At 44.3% G+C, this 25874-nt stretch overlaps 1 protein-coding gene across 1 annotated transcript in view; it reads right to left on the bottom strand.

The window, feature by feature from the left end:
* Positions 1-25874, bottom strand: part of COL26A1 (collagen type XXVI alpha 1 chain) — a gene marked incomplete at both ends in the record, with an annotated part of 177283 nt that overhangs the window by 42453 nt on the left and 108956 nt on the right. The window contains one exon of the mRNA XM_082328198.1: positions 12512-12553. Coding sequence (XP_082184324.1) covers positions 12512-12553 — 42 coding nt within the window. The remainder of the gene's footprint in view (positions 1-12511; positions 12554-25874) is intronic.

The following is a 25874-nucleotide window of genomic DNA, read 5'->3' as shown; positions in this document are numbered from 1 at the left end:
AAGCTCAAGTTGGATTTGAACTCTGATCCTTTCCTTCATTAAATGCCTGGAAACCCAGATCCACACCCAAGCTACTCAGCCTGGACCCAAAAGACATTTAACTAATCCAGAAAGCGGATATCCTAATGCAAAAGATCCTCTGAACTAAGGCAAGCCATCCTGCCAACAAATCCTTGTGACATTTATTTAGCTAACCAACAGACGGATGACACTTTCAAACACAGAGATGAATGCTCAGTACTGCAGTTACAGAAACTACATTCAAAGCTCGCTCACAACACACAGGGGACCAGACTGCTTCAAGGTCTGGGGTCATCATCTGTCACTGCAGAAAGCCTGAGAACAGTGGTGACAAATTAAACTAATAAATACCTTCCCTGACTACTATGCACTAAAGTACTTAGTGTCTAATCCTGATGGCTGGTGGTTCCAAGGCCTGGGACTGTGAAGTTGAATTTTCTGATCAGGGTGAAAGCAGTCTGCTTTATTAAAACGAGCTTGAGAATCTCACGTCATTATTTCACATGCAACAAATATAACATTGGGGCAAATACACATACTCTCTGACCTGGAACTCCAGAGCAGACGCTTTCCATATCTGCAGAAATCCATCACTTGTTGCTACACAGAACCACAGTTTATTTCCCTCATATTCCTAGTTGGCAGATTTGTATTTTTCCAGCTAAACTCCAAGAAAGGAGTTGTGATTTCGCTCTATGAAGCCCAACCTCAGAACACATGGTAGGATTTGTTTTAGAAGTGTTCCAGCAGGGAGGATAAATAATTGAGATAATGAACATGAGACAGTACCAGCATATTGCGTGACACCCAGTCTGTCTCCATAATGTCTCGCTGTTACTGTCCCAGCACACCTCTCCCTTCCCGCCCTCCCATTCCCCCTCTCCGGCGGTAAAGCAATGCAACTGGAGGGAAAGAAAAGTCTAACATGTCAGAGATGTGGTAGACTTGGCATGCTGGAAAATAACAAGTCACGTACCCTGTGCCAGCAGTGACCCACTTAACCCTGACCAATGGTTGCTACATTCGACCGATCTTTGATTAAAGGCTGAGCCAGCGCTTCCAGCGCTGCAGCTTTGCGAACAGGCACCGGGCTGTAAGCCTGTGGCTTCCACTCCGAATACGCTCCTCCGACAAGTGACTTACAGCAGTGAACAACTGACTTCGGGTGCCTTGCTAACTTGGCATTCCTGCTTTGCAGGGCCTGAGCAGCTTTTGCAGAATTTCATGATTAAATAGCTGTACAATTCAGCTGCTCAAGGCTGAAAGCCCCACAAGTCTTCAAACTTCTCACTCAAAACAAGAAAGGCATGATAACGGCTTTATACCAATGGGGCTTTGATGATTTCAGCACAAATATCACAGTGGCACTGAGGGGAGTAAAAAAAAAAAAAACCAGGCCAACTTTCACCACGGGGCCACAGGTCAGAGTTTTGTGCAAAACGGCAAAGAAACCACTTGGCATCTCTGCCCCATTTCTCAGCTCCGACAGCCCACGCTCATTTGTATACCCAGAGTCTCTGCAGAATATTAAAAGGGCTTTTGGTTTCCCTACAGCCAGATGCTCAGTAGATATAAATTGCACAGCTCAACTGAAGTCAAGGGATCAAGGCTCTGTCTCTCTTTTTCTTGATGGATTACTCCAAAATTCATATTTCAGAGGGGAGGCGGAGGAGGTGGTTTATAGCATATGAAAGGGGAGAGAATTCTGGAATCACAAAGCCTTTGTTTAAACAAATAAAATCTTTGCAGCCAGTTTTTCCAAGACCATATTTTGCTGTTACAAGAAACTTCAACCTTGCAATGCAATGGGGCGTAGCACACAGTCAAGTTTTAGGATATAAGAATCGCATTTGCAGCTCACGCTTCAACCTGCTCGGGGCTCTAAACAACGCGCTTTCCTCCTCTGAGTCTTACTTTCCTTTCATCCATTTTTAATGTAATGTTTCTTCTGTAAAGGACCCGAGGTCGGAGGATGAAAAATGACCAAATGTTACATACACACAGAGAAATAAATGAGTATATTTGATTTCTGTGATAAAACCTCCCTGGCAGCTCTTCTCTTTCTATATAATAAAGTCTACCACTTCCATTGCACTTTTTAGAAATGGACATGCACAAGGAGGACAAACTCGTTTATCCCCAGGGTAGGGAGAGCAAACCAGAGCTGCGTCAAAGCCATGCCAACAGCCCACGCTTACAGCACCGGGAACACAACAGCAGCTCCACGAAACACAACCCAACCGCTTTAACCCTGCGCCAGCAGCCGCGCAACCAGGACTACTCGGAGCAGGCCTCCACACGCCACGCTGTGACGGTTCGGGGCGCGCTGCCTTACAAATCAGTAACGCACAACTTGAGCAGATCCAGTTTGAAAAAAACCTTGTCTTTCAAAGGAAGCAGGAGACCAGCTTTTCTCAGTTAGCAGACCCCTTTCTCCAGGACAAGTTCAGAGTAGTCTCTGAACAAATCTGGAAGAGCATGAGTGAAGTCAGCTAAATTAGTCCAGGCAACCATGTTTCTTTGCAAGGAGAAAAGGATGAAGCTCCAAACTCCCAAGGGCAGCAGGAAGCACAGCCAACTTCTACTGTCAACTCGGTGAGCACCTGAGATGTTACGCACCGGAGATGTTATATTTGGACACTTGTGAGATAAACTACTAGACCATGAACCCCTCCATTCACTTTTTGCCACACACATACACGCAGTTTAGCCAGGAAAAAAAAAAAAAAAAAAAAACAAAAAACCAAAACACAATCCAAACAGTGACACTTTCAGACTCTGGCACAGAAGAAATTTCAAGTCAAATCCCACAGTAGAAATACGAACACAGATCTATGCCTACCTAGGTGGCCCTCAGTAGGGGACAGCCAGCCTGGGCTTGCATCTCCACCCCTCTTTAATTTGTCTGATTTGACCCTTCCAGCCTTTTTACATGGATACTGAGTTTCCCTAAGTAGTTTATGTTCTGGCCCTTTGCAAAAGCTTTCGCCAGTGCTTTTGAAGGATAGCAGGCCCAAGCCATAAATCACAGCCAACCTGGGATCCGTTTTTTCAACACGTTTCCTCTAATGAGAGTCAGATGTTGGCTAGATAGACTTTATTAATTGTACTTGTTTAGAATCAGTCATGTCTGTAGCTCTGTAACGGGGTTTGAGCATGTGAAAGGCAAAGGGCTGACAGCAACCATGGAGAGGAGGAACACTTGTGTCACCCGGTAGCCTCTGGTCTGAAGAGCAAAGAGGAATCAAAGGTCTGGAGAGCTGCAGGAGGGAAGGGCTCCTACCGGCATATCGTACGCCCCGGCCACGGCTCAGGACCCAGTAAGCTGGAGCAAGAACTGTTTCTCTGTATGGGGAAGCTCTCCGAGTTTTGCTTAGCGTAGGATCATTAAGACTGAGCTGCAAGAGCCTCTCAGTTTACTACCGTGATATTTACTCGCTGCGTGCATTGCAAATTTTCACCTTTTGCAAGAGACAGTGGCAAGGGAAGAGCCGCGGATGGCCGGGGTCTCTCACAGCAGCGATGCTGGGACAGACAGTCCAAGGCACCCGACCGAAAAAAGAAGAGCTCGTTAGGTCCCTCCTCTCTCCAACATGTCAGCGCATTCAGGTGCAGGGGAAATCTGTATTCTTGCTGAATTGCAAACATTGCACGCTCTAACCTAAGCACGCGTAGACTGGATGGGCACAGAACACACCAGCACCTCACAGCGTCCCTTCTGTTTCGGCAGGACGGAGGCGGCTGAGCGAGGCCGGGTCTCACCCACGAGCAAACGTGGAAGGAAGGAGGGAGGAGGGAGAGAGCACATCGTTCTTTTTGCCCCCTTTCTGGGTCCAATAACTACCAAAAACCGTAGGCTACTCACTTTCAACACACAGTCCCTCTAATCCCAAGTTCAAAACCAGCACTGACAAAGCCCCACGACGTTTCTGCTCAGCATGACAGTTAGTATAATTAAAATATCTCACAGATAAGGAACTGGAGGCTCAGAGAAATTTAAAGATGGTCTCATTGACCAAAGACAGTTTGTCATCTCCCACAGTTTTCACATCAGGATTTTACAGGTTGGAACTTTTATTTTCATGTGTAAATTGTGAGTTACTAGGCTGCCTATCAATATGAACCAGAAGACCTACAGAATATTTTTGCCTTTTTACCATCACTACAGATAATTCACCATCTCTGCTAGGAGACCCCGATCACTGCCAAAATGTCTCCATTTGTAATCTCTCTCTTGTATCTCTATTATACTAACCCTTACCCTTAACTTTACTAGCTCTCTTTAAAAAAGCAGCTCAAATTTCCTTTCTTATGAGAACTGCTATCTGATCTTTTTCTGCTTGTAAAATATTCATACTTCATTTTCATGTCTACTTTCTTCTACCTTCTTAAACAGGAAAAGGCATTTTTTCCCTGGATAAGCAATAAATATTTTTTCGTTATCATGATATTCTGTGATTTTGAAGTGTCTGTAAAAAAAAACCTGAGCAAAACTGAGTGAAAAGAAAGTTTACCACAAAATGCACTTTTGGAGTAACAGCTACTATTCGAGAACCCACATAAAATTTAGTACACAGTTTCAAGTGAAAAAAATGGGTGCAATTTTTTAAATTTTTGCAATATTTTCTCTAGCTTTTTTAAAAATTACTTTCATAGTTTCTTAATGACATGTTTCAGTCTTAAGTTTTGAAATAGCATTTATTTCAAAACTCACCTAAATTAAAAATGCAATGAACTAATTAAATAGCCTTAAGTGAAACTAAATGTTCACTTCGGGTCAAATGAAATAATTTAGGTTGACCCAAAACCATATTTTAGTCATTATGTTGTGTCAAAAACCTAAAAATTTCCATTTCAGTTTCTCCCAAATCATTTTTCTTTCCAATTTTTTGGTTTGGCAAATGGACCCAAAAAACCTCCATTATTCACCCAGGTCTATTCTTAAACAGCTCACATCACTCACATTGTTTTATTTAAAATTTCACACATGCACACTCCCACGCCACTAACTAATTTTATACATAATTGCTCTCAGCCTGGGGATTTGTGCTCTTTCACAGTGCCAGAGATCTATTTTGCCGGTTAGGCCTGTGCTCTGTTAGCATATGGAATTAGATCATGATCATTTATTCACAGGCAGCCACGAGTTGCGAGATCCGTGTTCAATCCATCTTCATCTGTCAGAGTAAGGTTTAGCAGGGAATGGCTGGATTTTGATGCAACACGTTTTGCTAGAAATGGATTATCTATTATTTTTAGAAGGACATTTTACTCATGTAGCCCAGCATAGTTGCCTGAAGACTGAAATGACCCTGATAAAAAAAGATTTTACCTATCCAGCATGAGTTTGTTAAAGCTTTGCTGCCTACGGAGCTGCTGAACACGGTGCTCCCAAGCGATGCTCGTGGTACTGTGGGTGCTCGGTACTTCTGACATTGTACAAAACAACCCTCCCGTGAGCCCTTTACTCCCCTGCTTCACCACTCTATCACTGCATGCCTGTAAAGCACACTGAAGTAAATAAAAAGCCAGAAAACAAAGACAAATAGGTAGTATGACAAATACGTATATACAAACACCTTGCAGCAAGATAGGGCTATACGCAAGCTAGATTAAGAGCCCCCAGACTAAAAGGAGGCAGCCTACATGCCTTCCTGCGCAGAAAGCCGAGGGCACCGAGCCCACAGCGGCTGGGGCTCCTTCCTGGGCAAAATCATTGCCCTCCTATAGCTGGTCCAGTCCACATTACGCCGAAATCCAGCATCTGATACCCACCATCATTGCAACAGCCTCATTTCTCTATCACTCCCTGATCTATGACATGGAGCGATACTAAATGCGACCTGGCTAACCCTTTTGACCCCAGTCCAAGCACGCATGGGAACCCCACTACGCTTGAAAGTTCATCTCAATTTGAGATAGTCTCACATCCCTTACAGAAGAGACTGCTTTTCCCTGATGGGAGAAGCAATCAGGGGAAAATACAGTCAAAATATGGCGTAATATAACGTGAAATAAGGAAGCAGACAGGACAAATGGAAACATTTGAATTGAGGCTCACCGTAAAATCTGGAGGGACTCTTATAATATTGGTTCCGCACCTGTGTATCACAGGTCAGAGAATCTCTCACAGTCTCGAGCCAAACGACGTGTGCTTAACTGGAGTATGTCTTTCAGAAAGACACTCTAGAGCCAGACAACCCAGGTTTCTTTAGTGAACTGCATCCAAAGTTAACCATTGTATAAAAAATATGCATCTTGTTTCCAGTTTGGATTTCTGACATTAAATTCTACCCCTGCTTTGAGTTTTATTACACTTCAGCCTGCAAGGACTAAAGACACCTTCTAGGGTTAGATGCCTTCTCTCTCCACAAAGTCCCTGTAACCCATAAACATGTTCTATTTAGGATGTTCAGTCAAGCACTAGTGGTTCCTCATCCAGAACATTTAGCACTGGCTTCATTTAGCCAAGACAAAAAATTAGCTGAAAGACCAATAACGAAAAATAGCTTAAGCAACTGAAAAGGATGGTCTGAATTCAGAAGACTTTGCCTCCCTGAATGTCAAAATACTATGTATTATTACTATTATTATTAGTGTCAGGGGCACTTTTGCAAAGCTTTGATTTCCCAGGCCAACATTTCAGCTTCAGGTTCAACCCACCGTGGTTTGTCCATTCTCCCACACTTCTCCCCGGGGCTCTGCACAGCACCCCGCAGCCCTTGCCCAACACACCACTGCTCTGCACAAGGCTAACGACCCTCACTCCGCACTTGAGAGCTGGAGTGACAGGGTTCAAGGCTACAAGACAGTCAGTCTCTTGAGGATCATTACCCTGCTTAATTCTGCTAATTACCCTTTGTTGGCCTTTATCCAAATCCCTTTGAGCCTTGCAGTGGTCCTTATAGATCTGAGCAGCAGAAAGAGGAATCCCTTCCCCATTTCTCTGCAGCTACAATTTTGTTCTCTGAGACACAAGGGACATGGGGAGTCAGGAGACCCAGAGCATCCCTTATATCATCTCTCTGGTCCCCATAATGTGAAGAACAAGGTAAGACTTGCATCAGATTAGTGGCTAGCACAAGGCTGTGCAAAGGACGACTTCTTGTTTGTTTGTTCTTTTTTGTTATTTCCTTATTAACTTCCACGTGAAGAAAAACTCCTGAACGAAATATCCACTTGGGGTTAGCCAGGCATGTTTCATTTTCAGTTTCAGATCTTTAACTCTTCAAAATAGCTACACCAGGCTACTTCTCTAACTCATTTTAGAATGAAAAATCAGAGGATATCCATAATCAAAATGTTTTCCAGAATTCCCGCATCCTGTTATTTTAACCCCAAACTCACCAAATGCTTCCAAATCTGGGATCCATTTACTTTCTGGTGGGACCAAGCCCTTATTCACAATTTGCCTATTTGTGCTTTCTCTGATTTATGATATCTACACAACAATGAGCACTGTGGTATAAGTGTCCCCTAAGAGACATCATGCTGTTGGTAGTTCGAGGAGCTTCATTTTGAGGTTCTAGCTGTCTCCACCTTGAAACTCTCCTAAAAAAATGCCTTAAATGGCAAGTTTAGACCCATGACTGAAGGCCCAGCATCCAGGGAGATTTCTCCTGGAACATGGCAAGCATTGGGTAAGGCTGGGCGTCAGCCAATCTCCTCTCCCACGCCTGTCACCCCACGCACTCAGCCCCAATATTATGTTACGCTTACAGCTGTGGAGGATTTGACAATGAATTTTGACCCTCCCTCTGAGCACTGATGAGGAACAGGGAGAACAGCCAGCGAGGCCAAACCGGACAAACGCACAATGGCGCAATTTGTCTGCAATACACCAAGAAGGAACTGGATATCTCCAGAGACACCTTCATTCCCCTCAACTCCACACCTTCTTCTCACAACAGCTCAGCATCAATAACCACTTCTGAGCACCAGGCAACAACACGCTGGCAAATAAGCTCAGACCAGGGCTTTAAAGTTAAACAGCTAGAGGATAGCTTCAGCGGCTCAATGCACAGTCACTGGTGCCCGCTGGCAACAGGGATGATGTTGGCACTTTCAAACAAGCACAGGGCCAGATTGCAACTGGAAGGAACAACCATAATTCTCCTGCAGTCAAGGGAGCTCCTAGGTTTCATAGACACTGAGAGCTTAGCCCCAACAGCACAATCAGGAAACTTGAGGGCACTTAAACAAATCAAATCTCTTAACTGTTTAAGTTCATCCTTCTCCATGAAATGTGTCTGGAAGACACTCTCAAGCACTTCACCAAAGTTAATTGCCTGAACCCAAACCATCACAGCCCACAAATCCTTTAAACTTTGAGAATTGACTTAATGCTGAACAGCTGCCAAGCACTCGCAGCCACAGGAACAGCTTTCTTATCAATAAATGGGGATTCCTGTGTATGCAACTCCCAGTAATGGCAATGGAAATGACTCGGTCAAATGCCTCTGCTTTGAGATTAGGATGTGCCCCAAAGGTTGCAGGCAGCAAAAAAGTGCTAAGTGCAGCTACAGGCCAAGCAAGATGCACATTCAAAATAAACAATGGAACAGTCCCCTTCCAGAAGTGTGAGGACAGCCAGCGTGGGGGATGCTATAAAAACGTCGACATTTGCTATAAATTGCTGTGCTTCAAGACCCAAGACGCTACAGTTTTCCTCAATAGGAAATAACTGGGCTACCTCCAAAAACTGTTGGTAAATGAGGACTTTAATGGTGACAATTGCATCAGTACAAAAGCAATCTCCTATTTTAGCCCAATTAGTGCTGTGCTAAATCATCAGCCCAGGCCTTGCCTTTTGCAGTTGAAAGAGACACATCTGTGAGGCTCTTCTGTTGCATGTGTTTTAAATTATACTCCAGCACAATATGTATAAACTAACGCTATTCTACACTTACACAGCACCTCATCTGGAAATCTGAAAGCGATTTATGAATGGTGGGCATCTGTGACATTTTACAGATGGAAATCAAGGCACGGAGGGATTCAGTAATTAGCCCCAGACTTGCACAATGAGTCAGCTGCAGAGCAGAGCCCATTATTTGTTGTGTTGTAAAATTGAGTGTCCAAACACAGGGGGAGACAATTCTTTCCCCCAAAAGAGTGTACAAGCATGCCCAAAAATTGCCACCCATGTCTGCGTTCAGACCAAGACTGTTGAGGAAGAGTCAGTGTGAACACATATCCTAAAGCACAGTCTCCCCTGGTAGACAGGTCCCTCTGTTCGTGTAATACAAACGCAGGCCAGAAGAAGGGTTAATATGCCTGAAAGTTTGTCTGCTTTTTCCACATCAGTTGATCTAATAAAAAAGATTGATTTTCCCCGCAAATCTGGCCTCGCTTTAACAAATCATTTGATTTGACACAAAGGACTATATTCAGATAGTTTAAATTCCACTTTAGTCCCTGAAACTAAAGTTTCTGATGGGCTGAATACTTAGAAACAGCCAATAGGAAACACCAGGCAGAGACACCCACCTTGGGTAGGGTTGAAAGTGCCGGAGTGCGGCCAGAAGCATCTCCAGATCTCTCTATACTGTAGCGCTTATGAGCCTACGAGGAACATCACAGTGTTACAGAAAACAGACAGTCTTTTCTATACCTTCTAGAAATACAGCAGCAACTCACACTACTGAAGCACTTCCAGTATGGAAGCATAACGCTGTGTTACCTTCCCACCTTGCCCAAGACAGTGGGCCTGATGCTGGGAACGACACTCCCAAGGTATTGGGATCCAGATCACCAAGGGGCAGAAAAAGCCCATGACAAAATTCAAGCAATCCAGGCACTTGCATTAGAAAATTTTCGACTTCTTTAGCCTGGAAAGATAGAAAAGCATCTGCAGCCAGATCTCTATTGCAACTTGAAACAGACCTAATTTTTAGCTCTTCATTATTCCCTCTTGGTCCTGCCTATATCAAAGTTAATGAATGTTGCAATTGGAGGGAGCTGATTCTACAGCACTCCTGCCCTCAGTCTCCCTGTTCTCTGCTTAGCTGGCATGTTTCCTTCTAAAAAGGAGAAGAGCAAATCCTCGTGTCATGTGGTGCCACGTACACCCTACACTGCACAAATTTTGTTATCCAGTCTCCAGGGAAGTTGTGGAATCCCTCCTGCACGTTTCACTGTTCATTGCAGAATAGTCACCTCCCCTCCCCAGACCTCAGAGAGCAAGTCCCAACCACACTAGGGGCAGTGCCTCTCTGCCTTGCTGTCTGGCCCCATACTTCCAAAGAGTTTAGCCAACATCCTAAAAATCAGTGTATTGTTTGGAAGCTAAATGACTGAGAGCAAACCGTAGAAGGCAACGTCTTCAGACATAGGACAACTAGAGGAATCCTAGGCCAAATTGCTGATAAGGAGGATTCCTTGCACAGTCAGAAAAAAACCCGATAAAAACCCAGCCAATATCCTCTAATGCCCATAGCCAGGTTAGCAGAAGAATAATAGCATCAGTTAGATTTTGCCTGGATAAAACCTTAGAGGTGCACAGAAGTGTGCAATAGACTAAGCCACATTTTAAAATAACTTAATATCTTGTCTCCTCAGAGGGCCATGATGTGCAGGGAGCAGGACTATTCCTGCCCTCTACAGACACAGAACAGGTTGAAAACGGCATAGCCACCAAGGGAGAAACTGAAGCACAAAGTGGAGAGAGACCAAGAAAACAAATCACCACTTTAAAAAGACAACCCAGAAACAAGACTGGCCTGTGGCAGGACCAGTAATAAGGATTGCAGAAGATTTAGATGTAATTCCTTTGACACAATACTTTCCCATGTGGCCTTGGACATGTCATTTACTTCCTCTGCATGGCAGTTCCAATATGAGGGTCAACGTGGTAAGAAGTGCATTTGTGCGCCAGGACATCCTCAAGTAACAGAGAGGAGTAAGCAATAGCATCCCCAACCATGGAAGAGAATATGAAAGAGAATGAGGATAGAAACAAGAACTGAAGGATCCTTCTCTCTCAGAAGGGCTGTGACTGACTTCTCTATTTGGACATTGATTTTTTACTGATACAATAAGAACTAAGAATTTGAAGGAAGGACCTGAAGTCATTACGCACCCCAAATGCCCCCTGCTCTCCACAGTGAGCACTGGGAATGGGTGTTGGGCATCTTCAGTTTCAGGGTCCCACCCAAGGGATGCAGCGCTGCAGATCTGAGGCAGATCCTTCCCAGGCTGCCATCTCTGCCCTGCTTGGCTACCGCCCGCTCCAGCTGTGCCTGGGACGAGTGGCCAATTCTACACTGAACAACCACGGTTAATGAGGAATCAGAGGCACGTTCTGCAACATCCACGGGCAGAGCACACAGAGAGATGAACCGCAGCTAGAGCATGAAGCATGTCTCCAATAGAGGCAGGGGCAGAAAGACAGGTGCTTGTCCTAATTTAAGGCTTCACAGGAGCTTTTGGGCTATGGGACATTCATTTTTCTGCTGAGTGTGTGTTCAGCAAGGAGAGCAAAGAGGCAGATCTGCATGAGCTCTTCATGCCCTTGCATACCACTGCTTTCACAAAACCAGGCCTTTGGAGTAACTCGTCTGCTCAGCATATGTGCTGCTTCAAAGGTACCATGGTTTTCATCTTCCACAAAACCTGCACGTGGCCATCAGGTACAAAGACTCCCATGTAAATTCCTACTTCTTATTGATTAACCATCATTGGAGATATACAGTCAAATTTAAAACCTTGGTTGGGCTTTTGCATGTGAACCAGAGCACTTTCAAGCCACTTTTACCACCAGTTTGGGGACATATGGTTCCTGTACTGGCAAGCAACAAATAAGCTCTCGTTCCATTTCAACCTTTAAAACCATTTTGGTTTTCTCAGGAGAGGCTGTTCAGAGACAACAATATGAGTGTCACAGAAACAGTCGGACATGAGGAGACACCAGGCTGCTGGATGCCAACAGCTGACAAACCTCTCTCCTCACAGGAGAGCCCGCAATTGCAAACAAGGTCACAGTCACCTTCTCTCTGAGCGCTCTGCAGCAGTCACCCCATCAAGCTGACCCCCTTTCTGGCTCTCCTCAACATACCACCCCCAGAGACTGATGCATGAGCAGGTCAGGGAAAACAGGGGGGTGAGTTTTAGTTGCAAGGAGGAGAGCACAACAGGTACCCTGGGACAGACCCAGGGTCTGAGGAGCCTGGGGTTCCCTCTCAGACAGTGACCCAAGGAAAAACAAGAAAAGTGCAAGCACAGGCAAACCTTCCCAGGTGCTCATCGGATGCTGCCTGGGCAATTCCCTGCACTTGAGAGGAGTGGAGCATTTCCAGCTCCCCTTTCCCTTGCCCTCCAGATTCTTGAGGGAAACTGCAGCAAAGAGCAGGCAGAGACTCACAGACCACCTCCCGTATGCTTCCCCCCGCAAGTGAAGGGCATCCCTGGCTGCCGCAGCCCCCCACCCAGCAGTGCACCGCGCTTTGCTCTCAGGCTCTGGTTTTCCGTGATGTTCGTGTTGCCCACTTACGGTCCTGGTTGGAAAAGTAACCGTGCTGGCGGCCAGATGAACCTGCGGGGGGGAGACAAGGCAATTATCACTGGGAACGTGTCACATCCTCACCCTGCACAGCATTGGTTCAGCAGAGAAAAAGTTTACTCAGCTTGCAGAGCAAAACTTGGTAAGGAATGAAAGCGCCTTCGCTCTCCCCGCTCGGCTCGTTTGCGCTCTTGCCAGCACTTCCCCCCTTCCCACCCACAGCAAGACATGCATGCACAGACGCACACACTCGTGCTCTCAAAGTGCTGAAATAAGCCTGTAAAAGAGCCCCGTGCCTCTATTGGAGATGATGCTTCCAAGAAATACAACCACAGAAAAACCTACTGAATGAAACAGGCTGCAGAAATCCATTCTGCTTAAACGTAAAAGGAGCTTGGGGTTGGTTTTGGGGGTTTTTTTGGGTAACAGCAGTCATTACCTCAATTGCACGCTATGGGGGAAAAACGGTCCCAGGTTCAAGGAGGGAGAGCAGCTGCCATAGATTTGGCTGAGCAATGGGAAGAACAACCCAGCACCCTCCCAGCGGCTGGTGCATACGATAAAAAACAAGTTTGTGACAACAAGAAGATGACAACAAGAAGAGAAGAAATCAAGTCCGGGGGTGGGGGGGCTTTAGCAGTATGGGCATAGCAGCATCTCCTCATGTTTGCAAAACCAGAGTTCACTTCAGAGAGGGTGTCTGCCCCCAGCTCTGCCAGGGCCAGCTTGTGAGCTGGCCTGGTTACCTTGCCTCTAGAGATTTTTCTATCTCCAAGTGTAAAACCAGAGATGACGACTCCAACTGCCTTTGTAAACCAGTCTGAGGTCTGTGAAGACCTGGTTATTTAAGTCTGTGAACCACAAAGCACTTTCATCTGGAAAGCACAATATATGAACAAATCAGTATCTGTGTTTTCTTGCATAGAAGGGTAAAAAAGGAAAAAGAAAAATGCTAAACAAGCTGAGGAAATAATTGTCTTAGTACCAAAAATTTCCCACAGCACTGGAGGATGATGGTCACGCTGAAGTGATATATATTAGTCATGATCAGCACACATAAAATCATCTTGAAGATACTAACTACAAACAACTGTTACAAGATTTTACAAGTGCGTTTGTTGTACCAGTGTCTCAAAACATCACATTAAAAACAAACAAACAAGATCAGATAATTGCTTTGAATATGGTTTTTGTTAGTTTGGGGTCCTAGATGGTTTTGCGCATATGCCTAGAAAGCTGAGCAGCAGGCTTGCTTACTGTCCTCCTACTCATCTTCACTGGGAGGAACGGGAGATGTCAGTGCAATTACACCAGTGCAAATCTGGACAAGGGCTGGAGTCCCTTAAGACCCTCAGACACTCACTAAAACCCACACAGATTTCTTTGGAGGACTGATGCTTTAATATTTCTCCAGCTCTTCTGTGTCACTTCAAGCTTTATGGCACACGAGCAGTGATAACGCGCCAAGTCTGGTCCCACGGTCACAGTGTTACATTCCTCCTAAACCTACCCTTTGAGGGAAGTAAATAGAGACTTGGCTGCTGGTGTGACTCCCAGCAGCTGTTTCCATAATGCTGGGCAAGCACGGAACATGTGGATGAACAGAAAACTGCCCTGAATGGACACCACCCCTATCTTATTCCCTTTTTCTTAAAGAAATTCTGTCTCAGAGGGACCTGCCCCCAAGCCCCTTGCAGGATTACCAATGTGAGGAATCTTTTCAGCTGGTTTAATCCAAGATTTGGGGTTCAAGTGATACTCATTCAGCAGGAACATGGTAAATGAGATCAGGGAGCCAAGGGGATGTTCCCATAAAGTCCCACCATGGCTTTGCTCGGATGAGCAACCACAGCATGTGCTGCACCACTCGCACCGCTTCTAGTCCCACCACGCTCAAGCAGTAGGAGCCAGGCGACAATGCTTGCTGCTAGGAAATCCCGTATGAGAAGGTGATGGCCACGCTGCAGCCTTCCCTGCAAGCATTACCAGAGCCAGCTGGCTCCAAGCTATGTCAGCACGTACTGCAACCTCATCTCTGGCTGCAGAGGAGAGCGCCAGCAAGTGGCACTCTGGGACACATCCTAATTCAGGGCAGCAACCTGGCTGGATCAAAACATTACTATAAATGCAAACACAGAAAACACAGTACTTATTAAGTGAGGCTTTCCTGTTGCATTGCCAGGGCCAGTTTTGCTTCTATGTGAGCAGCAGTTGCAACCTCCCAAACAAACTCAGCAGGAGCCACACAGGGGAGTCCCGGCCCCCCACAGAAACCTCTCTCCAGCTACTCCAGCTCCTGACCCTTCCAAATCTGATAGGTTTCTTACTCTTGTACCTATTACTATAGGTCTGTCTTGAGCCATGGTAGTGTCCTGCTTCACAGAAGCCAAGTCAAAACCACTCTGCTCCCTGTCTTTGCTAGAGCAGACACGTGATTGCACGTGAGGACTGGGATGCAGCTCTAGCACGTTCCCCAGCTCCCCAAGACAGCCAGCCAGGGGAACTCCTATCCTTCGCCTTCTGAGAGGAGGCAGAGCGAAGCTCAGTTACCCAGGTCTGCTACTAGCCCAAAGAAAGCATCACAGGCAAGTCTCAAAGAGCCTCGAAATTAGTTATCTTGGACCACAGCAGCTGCCCTCCATATCAGGGAAAGGCACATCAGATGCAAGAGGAGTGCAGAGAAGCAAGAGCTCAGCTTCACTTTTTAAAACCCTGAGGCCAAGTCTGGCCAACCTGAGGTCCCAAAGCAACACATGACAGAAAATTAAAGCTAGGTCAAGCCCCCAAACAAGATGCTGGAGGGTACAAGGCTGCACAGCATTTGTCTTGTGCACTCACAGCTCAAACACTCAGGTGGGGAGTTCTCCTGAAGCATCACCTTTTAACGGAGATTGTCATTGCAGCCAGAACCCCAAAGAGCTGTACCAACCAGCACACTGGCTTGTGATTGTACTCTCTGAAAGAGGAGGACCAATGTGGAAGAGAATTAATTTAGTCTTTCAGTACCTTAGCAGGTTTGAGGACTTAACATAAAAGCAACTAAGTGCATCCTGCATGAGATATCTGGGAATGGGTGGTCACAGAAAATGGGTACGAGATGTAAGTCCCAGGCAGTGCAACAAGTCGCTTTGGTTCCGAAAGCCTTGCATCACTACGGAGCATTCAAACTAACTGCAAGCCGTAACAACATTTTCAGAACCACATAGTTTTGCACTATTAACTGAATAATACAATAACCACTATGCAATAAATTTTCTTTCATTATTCCACCATTAACAGCAACTACAAACCACCAAGTTCTGCTTCTACTTTGAGGAGCAGATAAAGATTCCAGTTTAGTCCTTTCCAGTTAAAGTTAGATAAATGTTTTATGCCTTCTGCAAGAACTGCAGAGTCAACAGAAATACCAAGGGCCAAATCCAGAGGGATCCTGTTACTAACTCAAGATCCATCTAGAGTTAAACAGCATCCACAGTGCAGCATAGGAAGCTTCCCCCTTTGCACAGCAGTGCCAGGTCGAGATCAATGACATCAAAAAAATGTTTACAAGGTCTTTTCTGTAACAGCAACAAGAAAGAAAAAACTAAATCACAAGAATTGCAAAATAAAGCCCAGTCAAAGGTAGAAATGTATTCCACAGCCCTGCGCAGGGAATCCATTTCTGGCCAGCTGCCTAAAACTCTGCATCCGCCTTGTGCTGGCTCAACCCCCACTGCTCTTGGCAGGTGAGATAGAAAATTGGTTATAAAATGAGCCTTATATTTTATAAGTTTCATAAACATTTTTTTAAAAAACTAGAATATGAGGTATTCTCAGAGATCCTGTGCCAGAGAGTAATGTGGTCTAACTTGGAAACAGAGTTACCACCTGTTCATGGCAACTACTCTTTTAATCTTCATTTCTGTTTTATGAGCTGACCAACACTATTTTATTAGCTGACAATTAGTTTAGGTTGATTTAATTAAACAAAATTGATTACAATCCCTCTTTCTTCCAGGGCAAACTTTCTGGAGGACTACGGGTTTGAACAACTTGGACGCCGTATCAATAAAGCTGTATTCCAGATCTTTTTGTCAAAAACTATCACACGGCAATTCAGGTAAATACACACCAGTGGACACAGAGATGTTCTAGGTGTATGTTAAAAGGAAAAAGGCAGGCTCTGGCTTCCTGGTTAAAAACAGAGGTATAGTTTGACACCAAGTAGCAGTACTACTTAAGCTTAACTGGTTTAAGAAGTTGCCACCTTTGTTTTTAGAATGAGTGTGTCTGCACCTCACAGACTGACAGTGAACCAGATAGGAAAGAGAGAGCTGAAAACTGAAAAAATAACTCAATCCAAAAAAAAAAAAATTTATTATTTTTCAGGGAGATCAATTCCTTAAAACCATGAGGCTGCAGAGATGCTCGAGTCAGTGGAACAGAAAGGGCGGCGCAGGGGCGGGAGGAACAGAGGCGTGGCGAAGGGGGTAGATTGTCACCGCGAAGGTGAACACACGGGCACTGTCTGCCAGCGAGCGTCAGTACTTGACCTAAAGCTTGAAGTTGATGACAAAAATCTGTTGACATCAGCAGGCCAACAGAAGGTTATCTGCATCTTGAACAGATGCATCTTGAAGAGATGCCTCTCAAAGAGATGTTGCACACCAGGCAAGGAAAGCTTTTCTGTGTTTGCTCTTCTGTGAGCACATGCACTCACGCATCAGCATTCGGGCTAAAGTACCACGTGTCTGCAAAATACTGGTCTACAGTGAAAAAGGTAGCATAGGGTAGATATATCAGCTTTAATATGTCTTTGGATTTGTTTTCATTTGTTGTTGTAATTGTTTTCTTTTCCCCCCCGCCCCCTTTAATCTTTTTTTTAAGAGCTATACCAAGAAGGAAGTCCTGACTGGGCAAACGTCTCAAGGTCAGCACATACTCAACATTACACACACAGGTAGGTGCTTTAACTGTGAGTAAGGCATCAGTCAGACTGAGAAGAGAGAGTGTTCATCCAGACAGGTTGTACAGATAATTTTTTGTTTGGCTCATTTTAAAGATTCAAAGCAATAACTGACCAAGATCGGCAGCGTTAATAGCCTTTTGATTACCAGCCCTTACCAAGCTGAGCTCGAGTGAAACATTCAAGGATGAACTTTCTCATGTCACAATTTCACAAGTCCCATTTTGCAACAAGGCAGAACCCCGTAGTTAATTATATCTGCAGAGCTTGCGGCAGAGGTTGTGGCAACAACTCAGCCCTGGAGGATGGATAAAAATGACTGTAACAGTAGTAGACATTTGGGTGCAGTTAAGTATAGACGATGTTGTAGTCACATGGCTATTCTATAAGATATATGTTGTCTTTGACACTTACAGAGCCTTGAAAAGTGAACGACCACCATTAGTTGTAACTCCCTGGCAACAAAAGCTCTAATAATTCTGACTAATTGTCATGGAAAGTTACCCTGATTGCAAATTTGACAGTTATAAAAATCCAATTTTGGAATTCCAAACAGGCCAGGAACATAATTAGGCTCTACATTTTAACACCCTCTTGATCAATGGTGGGGTAATGGAGACCCTTCCAAGAGCTTTGTTTTGAAATGAATGGCGCCATATTGATGAAACAACTTGGACACAAACCAGAAATTAAATTGAAAGTTTAAACAATGCAGCTGTATTTTATCATCTTGTATTGTCAAGCTTTAACGAAAATAGCTCCTAAACAGAGCCACATGTTTTGCCTGTTGCCCAAAAACTGAAGGTGAATTTAAAAACCCTTTCCTAAACTGCAGGATGCCAAGATTTTTCAGCTAGAAGTTATTATTAGGACACAACAGTATTTCACATAAGTCTTGACAACGGTTTTGTATGGTTTCTGTAAAAGCAACTTCATTTTTTAAATCAGATATGGCTTAGATGAGTGACGCTTCAAAAAAATGGAACCTCTGTTGTGCGTTTCTTCTTGTTCCATACACGTATGGTACCAGCAAAAATAAAATCTTTTTATAATCAGTGGAACAATCAATACAGGGAGTATAAGCAGGATTCCCCCCTCAGTCTTTGTATCATTAATGAACATTGTCAGCTGCCTTCTAATCTCAGGACCTGGAGAGAGATCTGATGGGGGTGTAACGTGTTCCAGTGTCACTGAGAAAACTGTAGTCAACTCTTACTTTGAAAGTTCTCCCTTGCCTTTGAGGATTAAGACATGATGAAAAAACCACTTGTTAGTTACAACACCCTGAGAACCAGATCTTTGATAATTCTAGCAAATTGGTCAAGATACAGGAGGCAGAAAATGTATAACAAGACTTAGTCTTTTTAATATCCAAGGATGGATTTGCACAGCTGGAAAATTAGGAAAAAAGCCCTGGTTTTTGGCTTGTAGTCTGTTCAAATAGCCTAGAGGATTTTAGGGGGTGCAACTCATACAAATTAAATGGGATTCTACCACATTTATTTACTGGAGTATAGTATTTAAGATTGAAAGATTCAATTCCACGTTGAGCAAAACTTTGCTGAACACCAAATAGCATGTTAAGTTCTACCAGCCTTTCCCATAAAAGTTTAAGTGTTCAATCTCAGTTTTGAATACTCGTAATCCCAGAACGAGGACAGAAGAAAAGCTCCTGGATTGTAACCCTCCAGCTGAATAGGTTCAATGGCTCAACCCTCACATCTGCTACAAGAATGAGGTATTTTAATTGGATCTATCAGGAAGCTTGCAGAGGGGTGCACGCAACTTTCATCTCAGTCCACCGGATGAAGGAAGGGAGATGAGACACAAAGAGATAAAAAAGCTGAGAACAAAGAGGTCTGTGCGGTGCCTCCCAGCCTCTCTCCTGCTGGATAAAACATATCTGTCAGATCCCGAGGTCAGGCTAAAACCTCCGACAATGGTGGTCTGTAAGTCTGAGTATCTTATCTTATGCAACACAGCCTTTCCAATAGCACAAGAAACAACTTAATTGGATAGCTTCCATGGAGTTTCACCCATCACCCATCTCACTTGCGTGCTCCCACATACAAACCACTCCTGCTGTAAGAGTGCTGCGAGTTGGACACCATATGCCTACCAGTATGGCTGCACTGAAAATACAGCATGATAGGAAGGGCTATGGGCAGGCTGTTATCCTGGGGTAACAAGCAGGTAACCCCACCAGCAGTTCGTTGTGCCCATGCTGGCAGACTAGGCTACATGCAGTGCTGTGCTGGCAGGCAGAACTACTCCGGTATCTGGATTTAAGGCAATTTCTCCACGTGGGATGGTGCAAACACACAGACATAGCAGCCATCCCAAGCTCACTCAGCATCGCTAACACAGTGCTGCACCATGTAGTGACAGTGGAAATACACCGTAGCCCAAGCCAGGCATGCACACCAGTCAGGGATGCTCAAGCCTCCGGAGATATCCCTGTTTCTCCCTTTTCCTACTCCACCTCCCCCTCCTCCAAGGGGGAGCCCAAATGACTGGTGCAAAGCAGCGCTAGATGCACAGGTAGACAGCCAGACAGATGAACTTCAGTGAGATGAATACCTTTCTTCATGTTTTAGATCACTGCCTACTAAATGTGAATGTGGTACATCCTTTCCTTGCATATATTAGGGATATTAAAGGAGGCTGACAGATTCACTATAGTAACAAAGGTCACACGTGCTCCTTGGGCAGACCATGAGAAGTGCTATTTTTACTCAGCTTTTTACCCAATGTATTACTGCATAGAAAATTCTCGTGTTCCTTAAATGCTACCTAAATGTCGGGACGAGGAGATGGTTTTTAATGAGGTTGTTACTTCCATTCACCTGCCACTGTTCAATATCTCACGAGCATTTTCTCTCTCTTAGCAGACTAACAAGATTGTAAAAGAAGCAAGATAAGCACAAGCCAAATAAGTTAGATGTTATAGCCTAGAACGTGAATATGGACTTAAAAGGGCACCATACTTTACAGCCTAGGGTTTTGCTAAAGTGGCTAAAAGAAGGGCTCAGAAGAGGAAGCACCTACCTGTACTGGTCTGTGCTGTGGCAAGTTTTCTCGACAATCCTTTCATGGCTAATGAACATCCAACAATGCTTGATAAAAACAGTGTCTGCTACTGATAAAGTACTGGTTGCTTTGTATCACACTTGAATCTTAACAGGAAGAAATGTCCAAGAAGATGTATTGTCTAAGTTTAATGTTTTATCAAAACCAGATGAGCACACATAGCCCGAAGTCCTGGTCAAAAGCCAAAACATACAAGCAGGAAACTGCAAGCGGGTAGAATGTGACACTTGAATAAAAAAAAAGGGGTAGCTACCTTTATGCCAAAAACAAAGGCATTTTTACCATGATGGTACAGTGTATCTGGAACACCTCTGCCTCCTGGAACAGAACACTGTGGTTGCTACAAAGCCTCTTCATGTCAGGCTCTGCTGAATGGAAATCCTAGCTCCGACCACCTCTGGATGATGTACTCCAGTGCCTTTTTTTACACATTCATTTACACAGATGCATATACATGCGCACAGACCCTTGTGTCTGTGCTGAGGGGAAACCCACTTCCATCACAGCTATTTTTACTCTCTTCAGAGTACTACTGAGAAGCTTTCTGAAAAATTTCCTTCATGCTATGGCCTTGGGCTTCAGTGAAGAACCTTCTCCAGTGTTCTCCTCAAAGACATGTCCTTATGCCAGAGAACAAGCAAGACAGAACTGCCAGTGATTTAGCCCTGACTTTCCGATGACCACCCGTACCCCTCCACCTATCCCTTGCTCCACTCTCTCGGCTGCCCTGTTTCAATCTAAGTCTCTTTGGTTTTCACTGAAGCCAACTTTGGAGTCATTGAGATGTGGAGAGATGGAGCTGTGTTTAAGCTGGAATGGATGTGCCTTTTCTGACACAAAGCCCTAGCTTCTTCTACAGTTTCATTAGCTCCCAGCTGCTAAGGAAACAAGAGTTCAGTGGCGCTTACTGAACCCACGTTTAACTCCCAGGACAGCCAACTCAAAGTACCAGTTGGCTTGTGGACTTCAGATACCTGCCACGCGTACTTAAGCAAAGAGAGTCTAAACCATCTGTGACAAGAACATGAGGGGAATATAAGGCACTAAACCATCATCGAGCTACGCTAGCACATTTTTTATGTGCTAAATCGTTGTTTTCAATTAACTTCTAGCAAGAAAACATATATTGAGTGAGTTTGTCACATTCCTGGTAAGGCACAATCCAGCACTGCCCATTGCAAAAAGCTGCAGGGCAACAGGAAATCTCTCCAAATACCCACAAATTCCTCACTCCTCAACCCCCAACACACGCAGCACCACCCCAGCAGTATCTGTCTAGCCCTGTAAAACCTATCTTCACTCCACACCATGAAAATCAGCAGTAGAGGAGGCATGCTAGACCCTGGTCATTTTAACTTGTCTGTCCAGTCAAGGTTAAAGAGTCTCACGGAAAAGGCACTGCCTCATCCGCTGCCATGTATGCAATGGCCACAGTTCCCTTGATAACACGTCCCACTCCTCCCCCCCCCCCCCCCCCCCTTGCTGGAAAGTAACATAGCTGTTGGAAAGAACTGGAAAATAGTTTTTAAGGTTCATTAAAATATTTCAAAAAGTCACTTTGATTTAAAAACCCACCTTAATAAAGCCATATTTATAGTTTCTTTCCACAGTCTTCATCCATTTATACAGCTGCAGTTCCTCTAAAAGACAGTTCAAAGAAATGCAGCTCCAGGCACCCAGTCAGAGCTTAAAAATCCACTGCTGAGTTGCCCAAGATTTTACTAATAAAATTTGTCTTCAGCGATATAAATTGAAAAGTCAAAACAGAAACCTGCTCATAATCTACTGCAGTGAGTTTTTCAATCTGCAGCTCGACTCCATGAAAAAAGGTGTTCAGCATGACCTCCGATTGCTGGAGGGAGATAAGGAAAGAAACATGGTAAGTAGGTGCTGAAACTTCTTAGAAATCTGACCGTACCCTGGGGTATTTTCATCTGCTCAGAGAAACAGGCACTCCATTTCTGATCTGGAGATCAGAGTAGCCACTCGATGACTTCCATGAGAACAGGTCAACTTGCAGCCGTCTCCTTTCATGGCCTCTTACAAAAGGCCATTCTCCGAGTCAAAGCTCTCACACAAGCCCTCTTTTTCCAGTGAAGAGAGATTTCGCTTCCCCCTCACTGAGGTACAAGATATCCCAAGGAGAGGCAGCCAGCTGCAAGAGCACAACACACCACCAGCAGCTCTCATGGTGCTGCTCCCAAGACTGGCAGTGAGATTCAAGATAGCTGCACGTGCTAATGAAAAAGCACAAATAAATTTCCTACTAGTGCTTGGGTTACAGCCTTCCCGCTCACTCAGTAAGCTACAGGTCAGAATTCAAGACTAGAAATAGCGGATAAAGTTCGAATTGCTGAACTCATCAAATAACCAAAAGCAACAAGAGATTTTATGCTCTGCAACTATATTGTGCAACATTAAAATTAGGATACCATCAAAAGGTGCACAGAAAACTTAAGGTATTTGTTTTCTTACATTGCTCCCCTTGAGCTATAGCAGACTCGAAGGCTTTACAAGCTGGTTTCGGCATGAAAAAGAAATACATTGCACAGAAACTGGGGAAGCAATCAGGCAGTTCACAACCTCCTGTTAAGAAAGCTCTCCAAAACCCAGCACTGCATTCAAACAAGCAAGTCCTCTGCAGTCCCAACCGGAGCAGGGCAATCTGTTCCAAAGTTTGGAACAGCAACACCAGCTCTGATCATATCACAAATCCCTGGTTCCGCATTGCAGCCCACGCTTCCAGTCTTTTGGGACAGCAGCTCCCATGCCGTCGGTGAAGGTGGCACACAGTGCCAGGGGCAAGCACATCTGGCGGGAGGCTTACCCAATGGAGCGTGGTAAAAATAAGCAGACCTCAAGGCAGACACTCAGCTGATCTCAGAAAACACCAGTTGGGTAGCCCTGCTATGGACAGAAGAAATAAGGCTGGGAGAGAACAGTTTTCAGCTGTTAGTAACTATTCCTTACATAAAACACATTTCACCAAATCTATCAATGCAGCACTTCTGCAAGGTCCCATTATTCCCATGCAAAAAAGGGAATGTTTAGGGCTGCAGAAGCTGCCATCTGGCAGGTCCTGCTGTATCTGTGAGTTTGTGCAACGCTTATACAGGGCCCTGGTCCGAGTGGTCTCTCGGTGCTACTGAAGCATTGCTGTTAAATAACAGAGCACTATTTAACTTGCAAAGTCCATTAGTACGCAAGCAAAGTTGGGTTTATTTTTGGTTTGGTTTTTTTTGGTGTTTTTTGTGGTTTTTTGGTTTTTTTGGGGTTTTTTGGGTTTTTTTTTAATTTAAAAACACAAAAGCTTATTGAAGGGCTAACAGATGACAAACAGGACAACAGTCAAGCCTGTTATCAGTGCATGGGGACAACAAAATCATTTTGAGCTTGCAGTGTAACATGTTGACTGAGAAATGCTAGAACTGGACTGATCAGCAAATGCCTGTAGGACTAGCAAGGCTAATGAGAACAGCAGGACAGGAATATCTTTAACGACCAGACTCTACATCCTAAAATTCTTTAATTTCAGTTACTATGACATTCCAGTGCTTCTCTGATAACATCTAGAAGGCAAACGTTACCACAGCACAATCTCCAAGGAAGCAAATTTCAAAATTGAAATGACCTTTGAAATACTTGCCTACATCACTTTTGCCAAGAAACTTGGGGCAGTTTCATCTTTCATCATTGCTGATTCTCAACTTTTGGCAAATAGCATGCATGTTAGGTTGTTATTATTAGTAGCAGTATTTTAAATTAGTGCCCAAGAATCCATTTGTCCTTTGGTATTGAAGGAATTTGAAAGGGAAAAAAAAAAAATTAAAAAAACCAAACAAAGAATACCCCCCACTCGGAAATAAGACTAGCTAGCATGCCTGGATTCAATCTATAGCTCCTCAGAAATCACAAGCCAGTGGAAGATTAACTCAAAATCATGGGATGGGAATGCATATGGAATTCTCATTCTGCTTACAGGAGGGTAAATTACATTTTTTTAATCTCTGAAGCTCGGTTGATGTTTCAGTTAGTCAGTGGCTGAAATATCTGCCCAGCCACCTCCTGTTTACATTTGGATGGGACAGACTGCTCCATTTACATCAGCCTTTGCGTAAGACAACGTGTCCTCAACTCTTGCCCACTCACAGTGTAGGTAGGAGAATCCTCTACCTCAATACTAGTGCTGCCTGTACTTTTCAAAAGTGAAGGCACCCTTCCCTGCTACATTCCCTGAACAAAAAATATTACTGGCAGGGTTACAGTTCCCTGGGGACACAGACAATTGCCTTCTTATTTCACACCCCTTGGATACCTGCGTCTAACACCAGATGTCCATGGAATACTTCATTCTATAGAGGGCTACCAATTTCCCTCATCATTTTTCAATTAACAAGCGATTATGTTTAGCATTGGCCAGGACATGGGGTGTTCTGAGCAGACTGTGAAAAATTTCAGAAGGAAAGCTGTACCACAAAGTCACACGTCATACGAGAACACTAACACGAACTTTAAAAACAATCATTATTCAGAACAGTTTTTGTGATGACCTTCCCCCACATAAACCAAGACAACCTCAGATTCGGACAAACCACAAAATGCTGCCCAAGCTACGACTGCTTTGCTAGCAAAATATAACGTACCCCTCCCCCAGATAACTTGGCCTTGCCTATACTAGTCCAGCTGTTTTATTTTGTGAATCGGAGTCTAAACGCATAAGCAAAAGAACCACATGATTTTAGCTTCACTGATGCACAAGGGGATTTTCTCTAATAATCCCATTCATCATTACAGAAGCTGGATGTGTGAACGATGATCCCCTAATATCCTCCGGGGAGAGCTAAGAGTCTCAAATTCAACAGGCCATTCAGGGGGTTGCATCTGTGGATCTGAGAAATATGATTAAGTGCCTTAACTAGAGGAAACTGCTTTTTCTTTCTTTCCTTTTAATGAACAGCTCAGAGTTCAGAGTATCGGAAAGAGACAAAGTGCCTGCAAGCAGTCAACAATGCATCAAATGAATCTGGAAACTCCATCTTGACTTTCTTCAAGCTACTTGCAACCTATAGGGCTAGCAACAAATTTTACATCCTCTCTCTCGTATCTTAACCTGAAAGGCTAAGAGGAAAAGGTCACGCTTACCTCGCAGAACTGAGGATCTCCTAGCCTGGACAAAACCACACAAAAGGCCAGCAAATATTTTGACACGTCCAAGGAGGAACCATGCCAATTTACACCAAGGCAGGATCCATCCCCTTTTACCATCAGCTCAACAGACAAGTCTCCCATTGTGAGCGTATAAATATAAAGTTTTATATT

The sequence above is a fragment of the Platalea leucorodia genome (assembly GCF_965183815.1).
Source record: "Platalea leucorodia genome assembly, chromosome: 16".
Taxonomy (NCBI): domain Eukaryota; kingdom Metazoa; phylum Chordata; class Aves; order Pelecaniformes; family Threskiornithidae; genus Platalea; species Platalea leucorodia.
This window is presented reverse-complemented; position numbering and strand designations above follow the sequence as displayed.